The 22,400-nt window shown below is 37.6% G+C and overlaps 1 protein-coding gene across 1 annotated transcript in view; it reads left to right on the plus strand.

Annotated features, from left to right (window-relative positions):
• DNAH6 (dynein axonemal heavy chain 6) overlaps window positions 1-22,400 on the plus strand; it is a 222,450-nt gene that overhangs the window by 38,621 nt on the left and 161,429 nt on the right. The window contains exons 8-16 of the mRNA XM_030310984.1: window positions 576-693; window positions 2,205-2,373; window positions 4,575-4,691; window positions 6,420-6,620; window positions 9,172-9,292; window positions 13,929-14,080; window positions 14,894-15,046; window positions 18,924-19,175; window positions 21,154-21,282. Of these exons, the coding sequence (XP_030166844.1) occupies window positions 576-693; window positions 2,205-2,373; window positions 4,575-4,691; window positions 6,420-6,620; window positions 9,172-9,292; window positions 13,929-14,080; window positions 14,894-15,046; window positions 18,924-19,175; window positions 21,154-21,282 (1,412 nt within the window). The remainder of the gene's footprint in view (window positions 1-575; window positions 694-2,204; window positions 2,374-4,574; window positions 4,692-6,419; window positions 6,621-9,171; window positions 9,293-13,928; window positions 14,081-14,893; window positions 15,047-18,923; window positions 19,176-21,153; window positions 21,283-22,400) is intronic.

Genomic DNA, 22,400 nt, shown 5'->3' on the forward strand with positions numbered 1-22,400 from the left:
TTTATTTCACTCAGCATCATCATCAGAGAAATGCAGATCAAAAACAAAATGAGATTATCACCTCACACCTGTCAGAATGGCTGAAATAAAAAACTCAAGAAACAAGAATTATTGGTGAAGATGTGGAGAAAGAGGAACCCTTGTGCACTGTTTGGTGGGAATGCAAACTGATGCATTTTGCCACAGTGGCAAACAGTATGGAGTTTCCTCAAAAAGTTAAAAATAGAATTACCCTACAATCCAATAATTGCACTACTGGGTATTTACCCAAAGAATGTGAAAACACTAATTCAAATGAATATATGCACCCCTATGTTTATTGCCACATTATTTATAATAGCCAAATTATGAAAGCAGCCCAAGTGTCCATCAATAGATGAATGGATAATGAAGATGTGGTGTGTATATACGTATATATATATATATGTACATTTGATATATATATATATACACACACACACACAATGGAATGTTATTCAGCTATATAAAAATTTTTACTTATTTTTTAATCCATATTGAAAGAAATGGAATTTTTACACAAGAATTCCTGTTGTTGTGTCTTCTGTTGTTCTTAGATTATTGTAAAATGCCAGATGGTGAAGGTCTCACTGAGTTGCCTGCTTATTCAGACTCTGAGAAAATGACATACACAGAGCAGGCCAGCAAAAGGCACCACTGCATGAGGCTAACATGGTAAATTATTATTCTTTTTTTTCTTTCAAGAAATATTAGAGCATCCACCCTTCTCAAATTTCATTAAAAATTAAAGCCTTCATCACAGGATTCACTAATAGTGATAAGGGATTCGGGGGATATGGTAACCTGAATGCATGCCCAGAAGCTCACCCATCCGACTTTCACTCAGCAAAGCAACCACAGGAATGGCAAGCTGGTGGAGGGTGGAAGACATGCCCAAGGCCAAGTGCTTCTCTTTGATCTCTAAAGCTTTGTTTCCTTCGAGCCCAACTTGGAGCATGAAGTAGGCTGTGGTAAGGAGAAGTCAGGTACATAGAGATTTGTGGGCATCCTCCAGGGGACCCGGAGAACCCACTACATCTGTTTGGTCACTAGAGAGTACAGGGAGTTCTTTGCATTGCCACACAAAATTCCACCCTCTCCCTGTGGTGGGTTTTGCATCTGGGAGACCAGGGTGGAAAGTCTTCCTTCTAGGGCCTCGGCCAGATCATGACATTGTTCCAGAGTTTGGATTTCACATCATTCTAAAACCTCATCATTACAAATAACTTGCAAACAGGGCAAGTGGCTCAGTCAGTTAAATGTCCAACTTTGGCTCAGGTCATGATCTCACTGTCTGTGAGTTTGAGCCCCGTGTCGAGTTCTGTGCTTACAGCCCAGAGCCTGGAGCCTACTTCACATTCTGTGTCTCCCTCTCTCTGCCCCTCCCCTGCTTAGACTCACTCTCTCTCTCTCTCTCTCTCAAAAATAAATAAATAAAAATTTAAAAACATTTACAAATAACTTGCAAACAAAATCCCCAAACATTATCTGAAAAATTTTGTGTGGCATTATAAAACAGTTATTGTTATTCAGTGCCCACTTAGTCCAAGTTTGACAGCTGTCTATTTAATAAACCTTAACTGTGTACTAGTTTATATATGAAATAACATGATAGCACTGTCTGTGTCACAACAGAAGTAAATGAAGCAGTCCCTGCGGCCACCATCATAATACAGGTAACAGAGGCCACTTGGGGCTTCACTTCAGTAGAATGAACATTTGTTTTAAATGCCTAAGTAAGAAAATAAAAATCTGCATCTCTGGGTTTGCAGTTGCTGTCAAACAACATTTATTCAATAGCAAAAGTTTCACAATTTTACCATTAGAATGCCACAGATGTTGTATATTTTCTGATTTCTTGTTTAAAGCATCTTTCAAAAATCTTATGGCCCTTTTGGCTAGCTGAGGTAGGTGTGTTTTCCATACCAACTGTATTGCTCATTAAATATCCTTTTGAATAGTTAGAACACTCAGCTAAATTAATGCTATATATTTGAATATATTTGTGTTTTAAAATGAAGAATGTCCAAGAAGAACTCTTCTGGACAATAAGTCTCTGTTATTATAACATAAATGGAAATTCAAAGAGAAATTATGATTTTTAAGTGTGAATATTTGGTTTACTGTCACTTTCAAAAATAGTAGTGAATATAGAAAACTGAAGCTGTATTTTTTTTCTTTTCAAGCTTTATCCGTCTAAATGACTATCTAATTGAGAACACAATGCACATCCTAACAGTAAATTCTGTTAACTCTCTTTTGAATTATCTCACTGACAAGCTAAAACGAACACCTTCAGCAGATGTCATTCAGAAATGGATTACTGAAGAGAAGCCTGACATCACTGATAAAAAGGTATATTTAGACAAAATTAAGAAAATTCACAGGTCAGCATTTATTGAGGAGTGCTTACTATGCATATTATGCTATTTTCTGTGTACTGGAAGTAGCAGGAATGCTTAGGAGATTTCACAGGATAATAAGAGCTTACCATATGCACTTGAAATGGCAAAATGAAAATCACCGTATGAACAAGTAAGAGAAAGCATCCATTGTGCCAGATGTCTGTCTCATAGAAATTTGCTATAAGCTATTCAGGTGTACATTGGACAAATATTTCTTAAGTACCTACTACGTACTAATCCCTATGCTGGGTGTTGGGTATATAGTGATGAAAATCATAGAGAGGATGCTTGCCCCCTTTAATAAAGCTTACAGGTTGGGGGTCATTGTGGGCATGAGCTGGCAGACAGAAGCAGGGAAGGTGGTATAAATGAAAGAGGTAAGCAATGGTTTAGAGGTGAGAAGAAGCAAATCATGGAAGCAAGTCTTTGTGCTTTGAGTAGATAGCCTCTATCTTAGGATGTTGATCTTAGAGACACAGATTAATTTGAGATGTTTGAGATGAAGTGCTACAACTCTTCTGGTGGCTGAGAGAGAAATCATATCATCTAATATCCACGTTTCTCAATAAGCTTTCCCCCAGCTCCATCCCAGATAGTAGCTCCATGCTAGATACCTAAAACTTAACAAAACATGCATACCTAGTTTCATCAGTCTTCGTACCTGCACTTGTCAACTCCCCCCAACCCCCCACCCCAGGAAACCCAGTTATGAAATTTCAAGGCTGGATGTTCTTTGCCATAGTTTCCCTTTCCTCCAAACATTGAATTTTAGTAGCATATTCTTTTTTTATTACTTTCTCTCCTCCCCTAATCTCAATTCCTCCTTTTTCTAAATATCTTTGTATTTTGAAAGTAACATTTATTTTTCTAATTATAAAAGTAATATATGCTAAGTGAAAAAAATGGGAAGAACACAGAAATATACAAAGGAAAGCATCCTCTGCTTTCCAAAGATAACTATTTCCAGTGGGAAGAAGGGTATCATACTTTACTTGCTGCCTTATCACATGCTTTTTCTACCTAGCAATATATTGTGAAAAATCTCCTGAGTCAGTATGTACTTTTCCATATAATATTCTCACACAAAAATGTACCTACTGTACATCTTCTAAATAATTTTCTATTGTTGATCACTTTCTCAGTATTCCAAATAATACTGCAGAGAACATCCTTGTCCATACATTTTTCACACATCTGATTTTTCCCCTTAGAAGAAACTCCTAGATGTGGAATTGTTGGGTCACAAATACGCTTACTTGTTAAGCCTTTTGATACTGATGGATTAACTTGCCAGAAGGTTTTGTGTTAATTTATAACCTTCCCAGCAATGTTTGACAATGAGCCACAGGCGCACTAGATATTATCATTCATTTTCATTTTGGTCAATATGATGGATGTAAAGTAGTATATCACTGCTTTTAATTGTTATATTTCTTTAATTGTCACCCCAGTGCAGGGATAAGAGTATAGGTCTGGCACTTAATAGCCAGTATGTCCTAGATGAAATGTATTACCTTCTTCAGATCCTATTTTTCTCATGGGGGTAATAATGATACCTGCTTCATATGGTTGGTGTGGGTACATGAATACTTAGCACTGTCTGGCACACAGTGAATGCTCAATAAATATTGTTACTGAGTTAACTATCAGGAGTACGAGAACAAGGAGGAGAGTGATTGATCACTTGTATATTCCTTTTAAAAAATGTCAGATCATGCCCTTTGCCATTTTTCTATTTAAGTACATTTCTATTTTAATATATATTTATGTATCAATGGTTATATTGTTAGTATACATTTCTATTGAGTATATCAAGTATATTTCTATTTAAATATTATCAACTTTCTATATTCTGTGTTCACTACTGACATATTTTTCCAGCTTGTTTGCCTTTCCATTTTGTTGATAATGTTTTTATAAGGAGAAGAGTTTTACACTGTTGAATCGTCTTTCAATGTTTGCCTTAATTTTTTAATTTCTATGGTAATATTCACTGAAAGACATGCCAACATTATGAAATCAATTAATTGTATAAGCTTCAGTTTACATGCCTCTTGTAATACAGAGGTTTTTGTTTTTGTTTTTGTTTTTGTTTTAATCTTCCACCTTGGTTCTTACATCTTTTTAACACTGCAAATGTGCTCATTTCAGGGGGCCTCTGTGGTGGAAAAGCAGGAAGAAGATGAGTCTCTCATCCCTATGTTTCTCACAGAACTGATTTTGACAGTCCAATCATTACTCTTCGAGCCTTCTTTGGAAGACTTCCTGGTGTGTGTTTCTTCAGATAGCGTCCATGCATACATAACTTTTTGGAAAATGAAGCAACTGTTTCACTGTCAAATGATTGGCAGGATTGCTGTTGTCACTTTTCCAAAATGATTAGAAGAAAATGAGAAAGTATTGTTCTATGCACAGCATTACATCTACATAAAAAAGATCTAAAAGTTTAGCATGTTTTCTTTGAGACAGATTGGGGGCTTGGTAGGGTGTACCATCAAGAGAACATATTCTATACAAAATTTAGCATTGACTATGGTAAGGACAACTTTTGAAATCTTTTTAGGTGTGCCACATCTGTGAAAAGTTTATTTTAGTTATCTATTGCTGTGTAACAAATTACCACAAACGTGGCAGCTTAAAACAACAGCCTTGTGTTTTCTCAACTTTCTATGGGTCGGAAGTCTGGGCTCATCCTCTGCTTCAAAGTCTCTCCAGGCTGCCACGCAGGTATTGGCTATGATGAGGTCTCCTTAGAGGCTTGGCTAGAAAAGGGTCTACTTCTAAATTCCCTCAAGTTGTTCGAACAGCTCGCCTCTATGCAGGTAGAGGACTGAAGTTCCTGTGTTCTTGAGGGATGTCAGCAGGGGACTACTCTTAGATCCTAGAAATCACCTGCAATTCCTTACCATGTGGCCAACCCTATAAGCAGTTTACAATATGGATGTTTACTTCTTCAACATCAGTTGGAAAATCTCCTTTGGGAAGGGTCCAATCCCTCTTTTAAGGATTTTCACCTGGTTCAGTCAGGTATACCCGGGATATACCTTTTCGATTAACTCAGAGTCAATGGATTTGGGACCTTAATTATATCTGCAAAATTCTTTTAACTTTCTCTTTTTTAAGCGTATCTATTTATTTTGAGAGAGAAAGCAAGCAAGCATGTGCGGGGAAGGGGCAGAGTGGGGGAGGAGAGAGAGAGAATCTCAAGCAGGCTCCACACCACCAACACAGACCTCAATGTGGGGCCTGAACCCATTAACCCTGAGATCGTGACCTGAGCTGAAGTTTGACACTTAACTGACTGAGCCACCCGGGTGCTCCTCCTTTAAGTTTCTATATAATGTAGCCCAGTTGTGGAGAGTGGCATCCCATTGTATCTACAGGCCCTCCATCCCTCCATACTCAAGAGGAAGGGATCATACAGTGCATGTGCACCAGAGGGAGGGAATCTTGGGCGCCATCACGGAATTCTGCCTTCCACATTTGTCTATATGTATAGATTAGTAGACCTATCAGGATCTGTGTTTCCTGGTATACTGTACCACAATGGCACTAGTAACCAGGATCTCTAGATTCCAGTCTTGACTTAACAGTTCATGGCTATTTGACCTTAGGGAATCTGCTTAACTCTCTAGGGTTCGTTTTATGTATCTGTAAGATGAGAAGGCAGATGAGTTTTAAGGTTGCTTCTAATTCCAGCAGTCCATGATCCTGTGATTTATCAGATAGGTTATTTTAGGATATTTACATGGACAAGCAGACTGCTGAGCTCCCTATGGTTGTGACCTCACTCAGAAGCTCCTGTGGAGACACTGGGTTCTTAGATCCCTTCTTGGCCAGAAGACTCGTGTCCTTCACATGATTTGTATGTACTCAGAATCAACACAGTATTTGGCATGGTTGAATGAGTTATTTATTTTAGCATTTCAGAAAATTCAATATTATTCATAAATATAACCATATATGCTTACATTTATGTTTATGTTTTTCTAACAGGCTGGTATTTCAGATGCAATTAATCAATTTCAAAACACTGTGCTATCAGTTCCTAATCTTGTACCTGATACATATTTTGACGCTTTTACCAGACCTTACATTAACAACAAACTTGAAGAAAAAACTTGTGGATTTGGTCCAAACCTATCAGCAGTATTTGATGATGATAAGAATTTTCACACAATTATCCTTCAAATAAAGGTACATTTACTTTTACTAAAACTAATTTATTATAGTCTCAATTTTTAAGAAATTGAGAAATATAGTTCCTTTCTTATCTTTAAACTGAATGCTACTTAACTTCTAAATAGTAAAGTATTTCTTTTTAAAGCCCTGGTATATCAGAGCACTGACTATAGGAAAGGATTTAGAAGTACAAATTATCTGAGGTGGCTTCACTCCCAGGGGAGAAAATAAGGTTAAGAAGGAAGAAGAGGCGTTATTTAAACATTGGGTGGCATAGGGGAAATGAAGCAACTGGTGAAAATTTAAGGTCCTACAAGACAAAAGAGAACCAAAAAAATCAAAGTATACCCAATTTTTCCCCACCACCAAAAAATTTAAAAATCTGTACATTGCTACACTGACAGAATAGAATACCCTTGAATTATAAATCCTATAAATCACTTCAAATCCACAACCTGAAGAAATGAAGATATATTAAATTCATGTAAAACTGCTACAAGAAGAAAACAGAAAGAGAAGATTAAAAGATCTCATGAATGCTCCTTCCTTTCCTTCCCAAAAAACCATGAAACAAAAGCTATGCTACCAACTAAAGTAGATATCCTCAAACAAGCATTTGAATTATGTGTACAATCACATTTAATAAAAAATTCAAAATCAGAAATGGGAAATAAAAAGACAAAATCATCTCAGAAATGAAGCCTAAATTACATGGTGACCAAGGGAGGATAAACTCAAATGAAAATTTAATAATTAGAAGAATAAGAAAAATGAGAATGGAGGAAAGACAGAAAAACAAGGGAATGAAAATAAGCTAGAGATACAAGTAGAAGGGTCAGAGAGAAAATAATTGGAATAGAACAGGCAAAGAAGAAATAATATACATTTAATTGGAGTCTCCAAAGAGGACAAGAAAACATAGGGTAGAGCAAACATTTATAACTGTAGTCCAAGAAAAGAAAACCTGAATCTGTATTGAAAGGGCCTGTAGAGTACCTTGGAAAATTGACCCAGAGCAATCAGTTCTGTCATATATCCTCTTAAAACTATTAGCTTTTAAAGCTCAACACACAAAGGTCAAAGAACTTACAAAGTAAGAGAATTAGACCAGCATCAGACTTCTCAGAAACAGTGTATAAAGCAAGACAATAATAAAACAGCATTTCTTAATGAAACTCAAGGGAAGAAAGTGTGAATCAATAATTTTTATCTATTCAAGATAGTTTTTCAAGTATCAAGGCCATAGAAGGGTCTCCCTGGGACAATTTGGCCATTAAAATAAATACTGATTACAAAAGTATCATAAACCCTTGTGGGGCACCTGGGTGTCTCAGTAAGTTAAGTGTCTGACTCACAATTTTGGCTCAGGTCATGATCCCACAGTTCGTAGGTCTGAGCCCTGTGTTGGGATCTGTGCAGACAGTGCAGAGCTTGCTATGGATTCTCTCTCCCTCTGTCTTTGCTCTCTCTCTCTCCCAAAATAAAATAAGTATACTTTTAAAAAAATAAAAGTATCATAAATCCTTGAATAAAATGGAAACACATTAGTCCATATTGTGAATGAAGAAATGAATTGAATGAGAGGGGAAAGCTTTTCCTTAGAGCAGAATGTCAACTAATAAATGTAGAAAGAAAACATAAAGAAAAATCATGATTGCTATCATAGAAACAGTAAGGAATCTCCAATTCATACTAAAATGAGTATGTAAAAGTTCAATGAGAAACAGTATTTTGTCTCAAAACAGTATTTTGTCTGTATATAAGGTATTTATTGATTTCAGGGAGAAAATAGTAAGTTTGCAGTGATGAAGCCTGACAGACGCCACCTTAACTAACATGTTAACATCTCGGGGACAAACTGATGTTATGTGCCTTCTTCTGTGATGCACTGAGAACATATATCATTTCTGTGGTATTATTACCAAGAATGTATAACTGAAATTATGCATTATAAGATATAACACACACACATACACACACACACGAGATACTCTTCAAAATGTAAAGGTCATTTAAAAAATGTAAAACCCTTAAAAGACAAGGGTTGAGGGGTGCCTGGGTGGCTCAGTCGGTTAAGTGGCCGACGTCGGCTCAGGTCATGATCTCGCAGTCCATGAGTTCATGCCCCGCGTCGGGCTCTGTGCTGACAGCTCAGAGCCTGGAGCCTGTTTCGGATTCTGTGTCTCCCTCTCTCTGACCCTCCCCCGTTCATGCTCTGTCTCTCTCTGTCTCAAAAATAAATAAACGTTAAAAAAAATTTTTTTAAAAAGACAAGGGTTGAGGAGTTGTTTCAGATTTAAAAAATTGTAAGTATGCTTCATTTTAATCATAAAGAACAGTTTTCAAAAGTCAGATTTTAAGATGTGTTTTTTCTTTTACTTCATAAGAGAATCCATTAACTGCTCTTTGACATCAAGGATGGTATCTTCCCTCACTTATGTATCCCTAGGTCAAAGCATATTGTTGGACACAGAGAAGGCATTTGTGTTTATTTTAGTTATATTGAGTTGAATTCTGCTCAGGAAAAAAAAATAATTTTATTTGTCTGTTTATTTATAACATTTAGGAAACCATACAAGCAGCATTTGAATCTGCCCGATTATATGCAGCTACGTTTGAAAAGTTCCATATATTCTTCAAGGAAAATGAAAGTCTTGATTTACAAGCTCTTAAACTTCAAGAACCTGGTAAGTTTTCCATTTGTCCTTACTAATTATTTTTGAGAGGGATATCGAGGTTTATAGTAGTCTAGTTTCTGTTTATTGGTGTGTAGTGACAGAAATGATGACCAAAAAAAGTTGGCCTGATAAAAGACAAGTTTATTCATTTCTGGCTTATTTTCTGTAGAATTACTTTTTACCACATCCTCATAGTTGGTATGATTTGATAAATTTACTAAGATTATCTTAAATTTACTAAGATAGATTTAATTTATCTTGGAGAATGTGGCATGTGCACTTGAGAAGAATGTATATTTTGCTGTTGGATGGAATGTTCTATGTATGTCCGTTAAGTCCATTTGTTCTAAAATGTGATTCAATTCCATTTCTTTGTTGGTTTTCTGTCTGCATGACCTATTCATTGATGATAGTAGGGTATTAAAGTCCTCTACTATTATTGTATTCTTGTTGATTTCTCTCTTAAGAGCTGATAGTGTTTGCTTAATACATTTCAGTGCTTGGATGTTGGGAGCATATATGTTTATGATTGTTATATCTTCTTGATCTATTGGCCCCTTTATCGTTACATAATGGTCTTTGTCTCTTACGATTTTTGGCTTCAAGTCTATTTTGTCTGATATCAGTATGGCTACATCCACTTTCTTTTGGTTACTGCTTGCTTAGAGTATCATCTTCCACCTCTTCACTTTGAGTCTATGTTTTTCGCAGCTGAGATGAGTCTCCTGAAAGCAGCATATAGTAGGGTCTTATTTTTCAATCCAGCCACCCACTCTGTGCCTTTTTATTGGTGAGTTCAATCCATTTACATTTAGGGTGATCATTGATATATGAGGACTTACTACTGCCATTTTATTTTTGTTTTTTCGTTGTTTTGTATCTCTTTCTCTCTCTCTTTTTTTCTTCGTATTTTCTGTTTACCTTTTTAGTTTGGTGGTTTTCTATGATGAATTGGTCTGTTTCTCCCGTGTGTGTGTGTGTGTGTGTGTGTGTGTGTGTGTGTGTCTTTCTTTGCTTTAGATTTTTGTTTTGTGGCTACTGTGAGGTATTGTATAAAATGTCTCATAGATAAAATAGTCCTTTTTCTGTTAGTAGTAATTTATCTTCATTTGCCTATACAGGTTCTTTTATTTTCCTCCTCCCCTTGTATATTTATGTTGCAACAATTATCTCTTTATGTTCTGTGAGTTTGTTGCCAAATTATAGTAGCTATAGTTATTTTTAATGCTTTTTTCCTCTAACCTTTATACTATAATTGTTTAACACCCTATTCTAAAATAGAGTTACAGTTTTCTGATTCTATTTATCACCTTACTCAAAGTTTCGTGTATTTTTTCATTTCAGGTAGACAAAAGCTCCTTTCAACATTTCTTGTAAGGGAGGTCTAGAAGTGATGAATTCCATTCACTTTTATTTGTCTTAGATCTTTATTTCTTCTTTATATCTGAAGGGTAACTTTGCTAGATAGAGTATTCTTGGCTGGCAATTTTTGTCTTTCAAATACTTGAATACATAATTCTATTCTCTCCCAGCCTGTAGAGTTTCTGCTGAGAAATCTGCTCATAGTCTAATGAATCTAGTAGTTCCTTTGTAGGTTACTTTCTTTTTTTCCCTGGCTGCCTTTAAGATTCTTTATCATTGACTTTTGAAAGTTTTGTAATAATATGTCTTGGAGATGGTCTTTTTGTATTGAGATAGTAAGGTAATCTATTAACTTCATGGATTTGTATGTCTAGTTCTTACTCCAGGTTTGGGAAGTTCGCAGCCATTATTTCTTTAAATAACCTCTCTACCTCCTCTTTTCTTCTGGTGTTCCCATTATTCTGGTGTTGACTCTCCAAAGAGTCTAACAACACTCATAGGGTTTCTTCATTTTTTAAACGTCTTAGGATTTTAGGAGTTATCTCTCCTTTTCCACCTGAATCAGTTCTAGTCTACTCTGTTTCTAATGCTTGGATCACTATTCTGAACGATAATTACATGATACCATGAAAAAAGACTCTGTGTTCAAATAAGTTTGGAAAATACTAGACCAAGCAACATCATACAGGTTTCCTTACCAGAGGGCTTCTCAGATTACTTGATATCTCATTTTGTCAGTTCTCAAAAATACACACATCTAAACCTTCTGAAATGAGTAGGATAGATAATTGTTGACCCTTTTTGTGTTATAAGGAAGCTAAAGCTCAGAAAGATTAAGTGACTTACACAAAGCCAAATATGGGTTAAAGACTTGAGTTTAGGTTTTCTAACACTGCATGTTCTTTATGCTATGTCAAACTTCCCCTTATATTCAGGAGAGGAGTTGACATGAGTAAAGACAAGAATCAACACCCTTTTCTTTTTGGAAAAGGGTTATATACAGAGAACAGGGAATAGTAAGGAAATCATTCTGACTCAGGTGGAAGAAGCACTTGGATATAAAGTTAGCTAATTTTTTACAGGCTCAGAGCATACAGGATTTTTAAAGACAAGCAAAGTAGTTTAGTATTGCATATGTATTAGAAGGAGCTGTTTTTGACCAACAGTATGATACAATTGTATTCAAAGGTAATCAGGCCTCCAGTGGTTCTAGATAGATTGGAGAAGGGAGAAAATGAAAATGGGAAGATTATCAAACTGCAGCTGTGGCGTATGGCAGATTCACACCAACAAACGCCTCAACCATGATGTACGAACAGGGTTGGCAGACAGGTGTTGGGAAGAGGAATGGAGATAACTTCAGCTATGCTCAATCTCTTGTATTTTAAACTTTTGTTGTAAATGTCCTCAAAATAGTTTACGTGGAGGTGCCATGTGGAACCCTTCCAGTAAGCCCAACTTCAAACCAACTTGACTCAAAAATCCAGTCCATTCCAGACTAGACCCTCTAATGCAGTTACAAATTATTTTTATCTTCCATCTCTTAATAGGAGCCATAAAACATATTTACATTATTGACTATTAGTTTTTTTTTCAAAGAATAAAAAAATATTTTATTTTAGCTTTCTGTATTATTTATTTATTTACTTATTTTTTACCCTAAGATGATGATTTATTTTTTTTATTTTTTTATATATATATGAAATTTATTGACAAATTGGTTTCCATACAACACCCAGTGCTCATCCCAAAAGGTGCCCTCCTCAATACCCATCACCCACCCTCCCCTCCCTCCCACCCCCCATCAACCCTCAGTTTGTTCTCAGTTTTTAACAGTCTCTTATGCTTTGGCTCTCTCCCACTCTAACCTCTTTTTTTTTTTTTTCCTTCCCCTCCCCCATGGGTTCCTGTTAAGTTTCTCAGGATCCACATAAGAGTGAAACCATATGGTATCTGTCTTTCTCTGTATGGCTTATTTCACTTAGCATCACACTCTCCAGTTCCATCCACGTTGCTACAAAAGGCCATATTTCATTTTTTCTCATTGCCACGTAGTACTCCATTGTGTATATAAACCACAATTTCTTTATCCATTCATCAGTTGATGGACATTTAGGCTCTTTCCATAATTTGGCTATTGTTGAGAGTGCTGCTATGAACATTGGGGTACAAGTGCCCCTATGCATCAGTACTCCTGTATCCCTTGGATAAATTCCTAGCAGTGCTATTGCTGGGTCATAGGGTAGGTCTATTTTTAATTTTCTGAGGAACCTCCACACTGCTTTCCAGAGTGGCTGCACCAATTTGCATTCCCACCAACAGTGCAAGAGGGTTCCTGTTTCTCCACATCCTCTCCAGCATCTATAGTCTCCTGATTTGTTCATTTTGGCCACTCTGACTGGCGTGAAGTGATATCTGAGTGTGGTTTTGATTTGTATTTCCCTGATAAGGAGCGATGCTGAACATCTTTTCATGTGCCTGTTGGCCATCTGGATGTCTTCCTTAGAGAAGTGTCTATTCATGTTTTCTGCCCATTTCTTCACTGGGTTATTTGTTTTTCGGGTGTGGAGTTTGGTGAACTCTTTATAGATTTTGGATACTAGCCCTTTGTCCGATATGTCATTTGCAAATATCTTTTCCCATTCCGTTGGTTGCCTTTTAGTTTTGTTGGTTGTTTCCTTTGCTGTGCAGAAGCTTTTGATCTTCATAAGGTCCCAGTAATTCACTTTTGCTTTTAATTCCCTTGCCTTTGGGGATGTGTCGAGTAAGAGATTGCTACGGCTGAGGTCAGAGAGGTCTTTTCCTGCTTTCTCCTCTAAGGTTTTGATGGTTTCCTGTCTCACATTTAGGTCCTTTATCCATTTTGAGTTTATTTTTGTAAATGGTGTGAGAAAGTGGTCTAGTTTCAACCTTCTGCATGTTGCTGTCCAGTTGTCCCAGCACCATTTGTTAAAGAGGCTGTCTTTTTTCCATTGGATGTTCTTTCCTGCTTTGTCAAAGATGAGTTGGCCATACGTTTGTGGGTCTAGTTCTGGGGTTTCTATTCTATTCCATTGGTCTGTGTGTCTGTTTTTGTGCCAGACTATTAGTTTTTTTAGTATAAGATAAGATATAAAGCATTATGAATTAACATTTTGAAGTTATACGTGGAATTCTGCATTAGGAAAATAGCATTATAAATATGTATGTAAATTTATTAATGCAATGATTTTTACCATATTCATAATAACCCCTTAAAATTTGATATGATATATTTTATGCCTTGTATTATAATTTCATGTAGATGTTAAGTTTTTTGGAGAACAACTGGAAAAATACCACAGACAGCACAAGGACGCAATAGCTCTAAGACCCACCAGAAATGTAGGATTGCTGCTCATTGATACAAAGCTGCTAAAAGAAAAACTAATCCCATCACCTTTGCGATGCTTGGAGGTAATTATGAACTAGGAAACACTTTAATTGTAGTCTGTATAATTATTTTAAAAATTTTCCACCACAAATAGCCTATCTTTATTTTGTATTATTGCAAATGTTTAAAATTAACATAACCTACTGAGCATCCTTAATATCTAAGAAAAGTCTCATATTCTCTCTGTCCCAAACATAGTAGGCTTTCAGATGAGGGAAGGAAGGGCACTTACAGGCCTCAGAGTAGCCTCTTATTCCCCATTCTGTTTTTCTTTGTTGGAGCATTTCAACACTTCCTGCAGAAGAGATATTACTATAACAGCTCAGTGTACCCATGGGAATGCTGGTTGAGGTCAAGTTTAGGACATCATTTCCTGCTCTGAAACTGTCCCTAAAGATCTGATTATATTTTGGTGAATTGTAGAGGTGAGGAAATTTGTATTGATCCTGAAATAATTTTGATGCCTTCCTTTGGAGCCAGGGTATACCTATAATATTCTCAAATACCTCCAGTGAGACAATGGTAAACCATACCCCACAGGGTAAATCCAGTCCACCATCTGTTTTGTACATACAACCATGACAGTTTGCTTTTGTATTATCTATGGTTGCTTTCTCACTACAAGGGCAGAGTTGAGTAATTGTAACAGAGATGGTATGTCGTACAAATCTAAAATATTTACTGTCTGATCCTTACAGAAAGCCTCTGCTGACCCCTAGTATAAATGACAGAAGACAGAGCCAATATCTGCTAATTTAATTAGAATTTATTTAAAATATTTATAAAAGTGGCAATATTTAAATAGTTATGATTTACATTTTCTTTTTCTTTCCTAGGTGCTAAATTATATGCTTCCTCGTCAAAGCAAGAAAAAAGTGGATGCCATTATCTCTGAGGCACAAGATGCAGAGTATAAACTTGAATTTGTTCCAACTACCACCATAGAATATGTTAACAGCTTAGTATTTCTTGATGAAATTCAGGAAAGGGTAGGTTGATTTTTATATGACTCAACATTCCAGACTTTGTGGTAGGTAAGGAAAACAAATAAAAATTGAGGGACTGAAGGTCAACAAACAGCTATCAAATTATTAGAACACTTTCAGACAATATAATTGAATACCCTACATCACAGCAATAATGGCAGCTAACACTGATCAAACTCTCACCACTAGTCAAGAATTGCACTAATTTTTTAAATATATATTACATTTTTAATCCTCACAAAAACTTAAGAAGTGTAGATAATTTTTATTCTCATTCCATAGATGAGGAAACAGACACTAAAAATGGTTATATTGTCCAAGATCACAAAGCTTGTTACATGGTAGAGCTGGGTCTACCCAGCTCTGGGTCTCTGACTGCAAAGTCAGTGCTCTCAATCATGGTTTATTGCAATTCTTCTTTGTGATCAATGATCATGGAATTGTAATCTATATATTGGTCATAATGGAAGTCTTGACCCTTAACCCATATCTGCATGATAGTCAAGAACCTCACCATTAGGAATAAAACCCAATTCAAACTAGCTTACATAGGGAGGTAGAAGTTGGGAGAGAAGGGTAGATATGGGACTCAAGTGGTGCCGGTGATAGGGTCATATCTCTCTCTCTCTCTCTCTCTCTCTCTCTCTCTCTCTCACACACACACACACACACACACACACTCTCTCTCTCTCTCTCTTTTGTTGATCAGCTCACTGGCTCTTTCTCTCTCTTTCTCTCTCTCTCTCTCACACACACTTAGACCTTTGTCTCTCTTATTTCTTTCTCTCTAGAAATTTGGTTTCCTCCTCACAGGATCTTCCCTGTGACAGGCAACCTAGCATTTAATTTCAGTTGTCATTTTTCATAAGCTTTCATTCATATCAATTGACATTTGAAATAGAGGTAAATTATTTTCTTAACTATCTGGAAATTGAAGATATGTTACAAATAAAAAATGTGCACTGAGTAAGATAAGTCATTAACCACTAGATAGTCTGTTACATATTCTTAACAGTAAAGGCTGTTTCATGGTCCCATAAATGTAACCATTTTTGACATTTTCGAATTTATTTTTATATTGAAGTATAGTTGATGCACAATGTTATATTAGTTTCAGGTGTATAACCCAGTGATTCACTAATTTAAATGTAACAATTTTGTTTCTCATTTAAAGAAGCTCATCTTCACAAAAGGGCAGGTATTGTGGCTTTCCCTCAGATGTACAAATATATTATCTCAGGAGTCTAGAGATGCCAATTTGTAGTCAATTTGTAGTCATTAAGGTGCTTTGGACAAATAACTAAACCTCAATGAGCTAGTTTAGGCCAAGGGGGCCCTATTTAAGGATTCAGTAGTATGGAACCCTACCCCTTCATCAAAAAGGTAAGTAGGCTTAGGAATTTACCAGAACCTGTAATGAGAAGACTGTAGGAAATCCAGGTAGTTCTTTCTCTCCAGCCTTTCTTTCTGCATCTCTCTAAAGATCTGATCTGCTTCTCTTTCTCTACAGACTTGCTGCTTCTGCTTCTTCATCCCACAGCAGCAAACATGGCTGACAGCAGCTCCCAAGTTACGCACTGCAAGTCTAGCCAGCCACCGAGAGAGAGAGAATCTCTCTCTCTCTCTCCCCCCAATATTAATTTTCAATGTCTATTAAATGCATTCAGCTTCCCACCTCCATCCTGTTATATGAACTATGACAGGAAGTTAGGATCACATTGCAGAGGGTAAATTGCTCTCACTCTGTTGTTCCTGAACAGGAGACTTGATGCGCCATGCAGAAAACCCAGACTATGTCCATCCCCACCAAGTTGTGTGTGCATTTCTGGGTGTTGTGTTGGGGAGGCAGTTTCCCTTAGGGAGACGTTCTCCATACATGAACAGCTTTTTTTTGGAACTCAGAAAGTGTAGTGAACACCCACTTACAGAGGACAGGGGTTGCAACAATGAGTAAACCTGCCTTCAAGGAGCTCAGAGTCTATAATGAAAGCAGATAATTATTATATAATATGTATAGGTACAGGATACTGTTGTAGGACTGGAAGGAGTTGTGGTCATTCTTGGCTATGAATCACAGAAGGCTTTGTGGAAGATGGCATATTCAAGCTATGTCCTAGAATACATCTACTCAGGTAGGATTCCAAGGAGAGGGAAACTGTGTGCAAAGACCTGAGGCAGCATGACAAGAGCAGGATGTGGCAATTGGTACACGATGGAGAAAGGGTGCTTGGTAGAGAAAGCTGATAAATTGTAGCTGAAGCTATATTTTTCAAGGATAGGAGAGAAGGAATGGATTCTAGTAAATTTACTTAGTAGAATTGAAAGGACTAAGTGGGCAACTGAACGTGGGGACAGCAAGAGAAGTCTATGACTACTCTTGGATATCTTTCTGCAGGGAACAGGTATCATTAACCAGTATGAGTGTGGTAGGCCACATAATCACTGTCTGACCAGGCCAATTTTGAGAGTGAATGAGGCACTATTAATCATTCTGCCAGGATATTAAGTGTAAACCAAGACGCTCTCAGAGAAACATGGACATATGTTTATGCCAAGTATAGGAAACATAGGAAGATGAACAGATCTTGGTGTACAGAAACTTAGTTCTATTTATTACTTGTTTAAGATGTTATTAAGACGTTCAACTTTGGGTTGTAAGTAACAAAAACTCACATAGTTAGCTTGGAAAGATGAGAACATTTATTCTAAGTTTGCAGGGTTATCCTCTGGAATCCAAAGGCATGCATAGAGCCTAGCCTTAAAAGAGGATAGGAACTTAGAACTAGAGAAGTATAAATAAACCAGAAAGGCCTTTCTCTTTCTGTCTCTCATCTCTGCTCCTCTCTAGAATGCTGGTTCTGGAGGGGTGGGCCCAGATCAGCAGCATTAGTATCAGCAGGAAACTCAGAAATGTATATTCTCAGGCTCCACCCTAGATCTTCTGAATCAGAAGCTCAGGGGAAGGGCTCAGCAATCTGTTGAGCAAGGTGATTGTGAATCTCAAGCTAACGGTTGGGAACCATTTCTCTAAAAGCCTCTCTGCAGTTCTCTTCTCATGTCAACGACATGCTTTGTTTCTACATGGAAACAAATGGCCTCTGCCAACACCTACCGTCTAATTCTTCCCATGTTCAGAGAGAGGGCAGACTCAGCCCAGTTCATAAAGTCCCAGTTTTGTGCTGCTTGGTTCAGCTTGTGGCCAGGAGGTTGGGTCAAGTTGTCCAAACATGGCTGCTCCCTGTATAACCATGTGGCAGAGTGGAAAAGAGAAGGCTTCCCCCAAAACCGGAGAGTCCCTTCCCACAAACTTAGGAAAGTCACTGTCCACTGAAGGTGGGACATCAAAGCGAAGATGTTTAATAGTCAGTTGAAGGTAGTAAAAGTATTTATTAAAGGATCGTGGGGAACACGCGGTCAGAACCATGACCTGTGCATGCCTCAGGAGCTGCTCTGGACAATCCCTGCTCAGCACACATGTCTGGAAGCTCAAATGTTACAACTAAGCACCCTGATGGTACATGCTGTCTCTGAAAACTAAATATTGGCACTGTTTACTGTTTAATGCTTGGCAAGAAAAAAGAGAGAGAGAGAGAGAGAGAGAGAGAGAGAGAATATAAACATTTATAAGAGTAATACTAACTGTGCTCAGCTCTGAACAACCTACCTCCTGGGCCTGATTACCTGTATTGTAGCAATCACTGTATTTATCACTCAGCAGGGTTCAGCCAGTTTGATCATAATGTTAAGCATATGCCTCAGGTGCTGGCTATGAATGTGTGATGTTCATAGTGCACAGTGGCTATCTCCTATTAGATAAAGCTGAAAAGGAATATAGGACTCTGATATATTTAATAAGCAACTAGTGTTTCTGTTTATTTAGATCGAGAGCCTTGAAGATGAAGGGAATGTAGTGATTCAAATGTACAAGCTCATTGAACAGTATCAGGTTCCCACACCTCCTGAAGACTTTGCTGTTTTCGCTACTATGAAGCCATCCATTGTTGCAGTTCGGAATGCCATTGATAAATCTGTGGGTGACAGAGAAACAAGCATTAAGCAGTTTTCTCTGCATTTGGGTAGAGATCTTGAAGACCTAACCAATGAAGTGAATGAAGTAAAGCTACACGCACAGGTAAACTAAAGCAGGATTAAAAAAAATAATAATCTGTGAGGGGTGCCTGGGTGGCTCAGTCGGTTAAGCGTCCAACTTCGGCTCAGGTCATGATCTCACGGTTTGTGGGTTCAAGCCCCGCGTCAGGCTCTGTGCTGACGGCTTGGAGCCTGGAGCCTGCTTCGGATTCTGTGCCTCCCTCTCTCTCTGCTCCTCCCCCACTCATGCTCTGTGTCTCTCTCAAAAATAAATAAACATTAAAAAAATTAAAAAAAATAAATAGTATTTCGTTCTATGCCACAATTCAATTATTCCATGGTTGATGGAAATTGGGATTGTTCACAGTTTTTGACAATAATGAATAATGCCTCTTGGAACATTCTTATATATGTTTCCATGTTTTACTCATTTAATGCTCAGAGCACTTATAAGGTTTTATCATTTACCTTTTATAGAGAAGAAAACAGGGACAGGTTAAGTAACTTACCCAGGGTCACACAAATAACAGAGGGAGGAACCAGGATTCAAGCTTAGACATTCTACTTCCAATGGTTGATAGTCTGCTGTTAACTATATAAATGCATGTGGATTGCTAGAGAGAGCAAGTGCCAGCAAGTGCTTCCTGTGTGATCATGCATGATGCACACACACACACAAGTGACAGCAGAGGTTCTCTCAGCAAGTGCTTCTTTCATAGAGGGTTTGGAATGAATTCATTATCACTCTTGAGCAAAGAACTACAACTTTATTATTTTCATGAATGATACCATCTTGCTGTCAAGACCTCTACTCCTGCTGATGGAGGGAGTTGGAGAAAAAAACCTAATGTGACAGTTGATGATAACTCAGTTTATTTCAGTTTGAAATGTCCATTTCATTCTAGCTTGGTCTCTTTTTGATAGATTTTAATTCAATTCACAATACCTCTCAGACATTTCTTCACCCCTGCTATCAGCGTCTCCCACCTCTTGCTCCAGAAGTGGGAGTCTGAATTTCCTCCTGGTGGATGGAGGGAAGGGGCATCCAGTCCTCTTCCTACTTTTGGACCACAGGACTTCCAGTGCAGTTTGGCTGGGCTGGGCCTGGTTGTCCCAGGGAGCTGTTAGCTAAGGGTCTTTCTTGGTTCTTTAGGTACCATGTTGACCACTGCTGCTGTAGTCCATCATTTCTACTATAGTCTACAGTCTCAAGTGATCTATCACCTTCTTATCCTGACCTCAGACTGCTTCTGGTCCACCAGTCCTTGTAGCAGTTCCCATCACTAGATTCAAGCACATGAGAACTTCATGATCCACTACATGCCATACCAAGCTAGGAGGCACCAGAGTGTCAACACAAGGCCCGTCTGCCTGGACACTTCCCTTAGCTGTTTCTAGAACATGTTGCCCTTTTGAGTGCAGTACCATACTGAATCAGAAATTAGCCTCCAAAACTATGGCTATAATAGTTCTCAGATTCTCCCAATTTCTCAGATTCTCCCAAACCTAGTTAGGTGCTTCTTCTTTGCATCTGAACCTTTTCATTCCCATTCACTGGACAGAGTTTCAACACCAACAGGTCAGGCAGAAAACTTACGTCTGACCACTTATTCTTTATCTTCTCTCTTCCTACCTCTCAGAAATCAAAGGCTTTCTATTTCTGTTATTGTAAAAAGAAAATATCCCTTAGATCATGTCCTCTTCCTTCTTTCTCCTATTGCATGCATCTCTCCTTACCTGAAGTCTTGTTGAAGTGTAGGAAATGAAAGTAGAAGAGGGAAAATATATTAGGTCCTATTGAAAAACAATGGTGTCCCCATAACACTTCTTTATACATTTTTATACTTTTCACGATGTACATATATTGTTTTTAAATGCAAGAAAAACAGCCACTTTAACATTTTCTAAAAATCAGAGTGAAAAGAATTAGAAAAAATATTTTTGGAAGTGTTTATGAATTCACTTAATGGTCCATATGAAAAAGTAGGAATGACTAATCAAAAATTATCTTAATTTTACAGGATCCACAGATCTTAGATATTACCGCTGACCAAGACAAAATAAAGCTCATGTTGCACGATCTGCAGTTGGTTCTAGATGATCTTCAAAAACGTGCATTTCAATATAAATCCTATCAGAAGAATTTTAAGGTAAGAACAGCTCTACACATCTGTTTTTAAAACATATGCATAGAAATGGCATTCATGCACAAACACCCTCAGCAATGTAGTTCTAAACATTCAATATTGGGATGCCTATGTGCTAGGCACTGTGCTGGAATGGTCTGAAATGCAAATGTGAAGTGTTCTCTGAATTTGAAGTGTTTAAAGATTAGTACACATGAGAGATAAAATATCTTTCTTAATATAAAATAATGATGAATTATAGATAAACTCTCAGACCAGGGACCACAGTTTCTATGTTAAAATATGTATGTTCTGGGTGCCAGGTGGCTCAGTCAGTTAGGTATCAGACTTCAGCTCAGGTCATGATCTCATGGTTCATGGGTTCAAGCCCCACATCAGGCTCTGTGCTGACAGCTGAGAGCCTGGAGCCTGCTTCGGATTCTGTGTGTGTGTGTGTGTGTGTGTGTCTCTCTCTCTGCCCCTCTCCTGCTCATGTTCTGTCTCTATCTCTCAAGAATAAATAAACATTAAAAATTTTTTTAATAAAAATTAAAAAATAATATATGTAGGGGCACCTGGGTAGCTCGGTCATTTGAGCGTCTGACTTCAGCTCAGGTCATGATCTCACAGTCTGTGAGTTAGAGCCCCATGTTGGGCTCTGTGCTGTCAGTTCAGAGTCTGGAGCTTGCTTTGGATTCTGTGTCTCCCTCTCTCTCTGCCTCTCCCCCACTCACGCTCTGTCTCTATCAAAACATGAATAAACATTTAAAAAAAATTTTTTTTAATTATATGTATGTAGATTTTTAATTGTGGTCAGTTAAAACCCTTCTAGTCTTTCTTAAGTAATAATCGAGCTTCTTTTAAATTCCTGGGTGTGTTATGATTCCATGAATATTGCCTGAATTGCCCTGGTTTGATGTGCCAGTTTAGTGAGACAAGAGACTTTGGCTAAGCCAGGGGATAGGATCCTAAAAAAAAGGGTAGGTTTCAAAGGCTAAATGATATGCCTCAAAAAATGAAGAGAAATGACTAAAAGCTATAAGTGCCAAAGAGACCAAAAAGAAGGGAATGGAAAAGAGAAGATTCCTAGGGTCAAAACCAGGGAACCACCAGCAGTGAGAGAGGTGTTGTTAGTCTCCCCA

Source organism: Lynx canadensis, chromosome A3 (genome assembly GCF_007474595.2).
Source record: "Lynx canadensis isolate LIC74 chromosome A3, mLynCan4.pri.v2, whole genome shotgun sequence".
NCBI lineage: Eukaryota > Metazoa > Chordata > Mammalia > Carnivora > Felidae > Lynx > Lynx canadensis.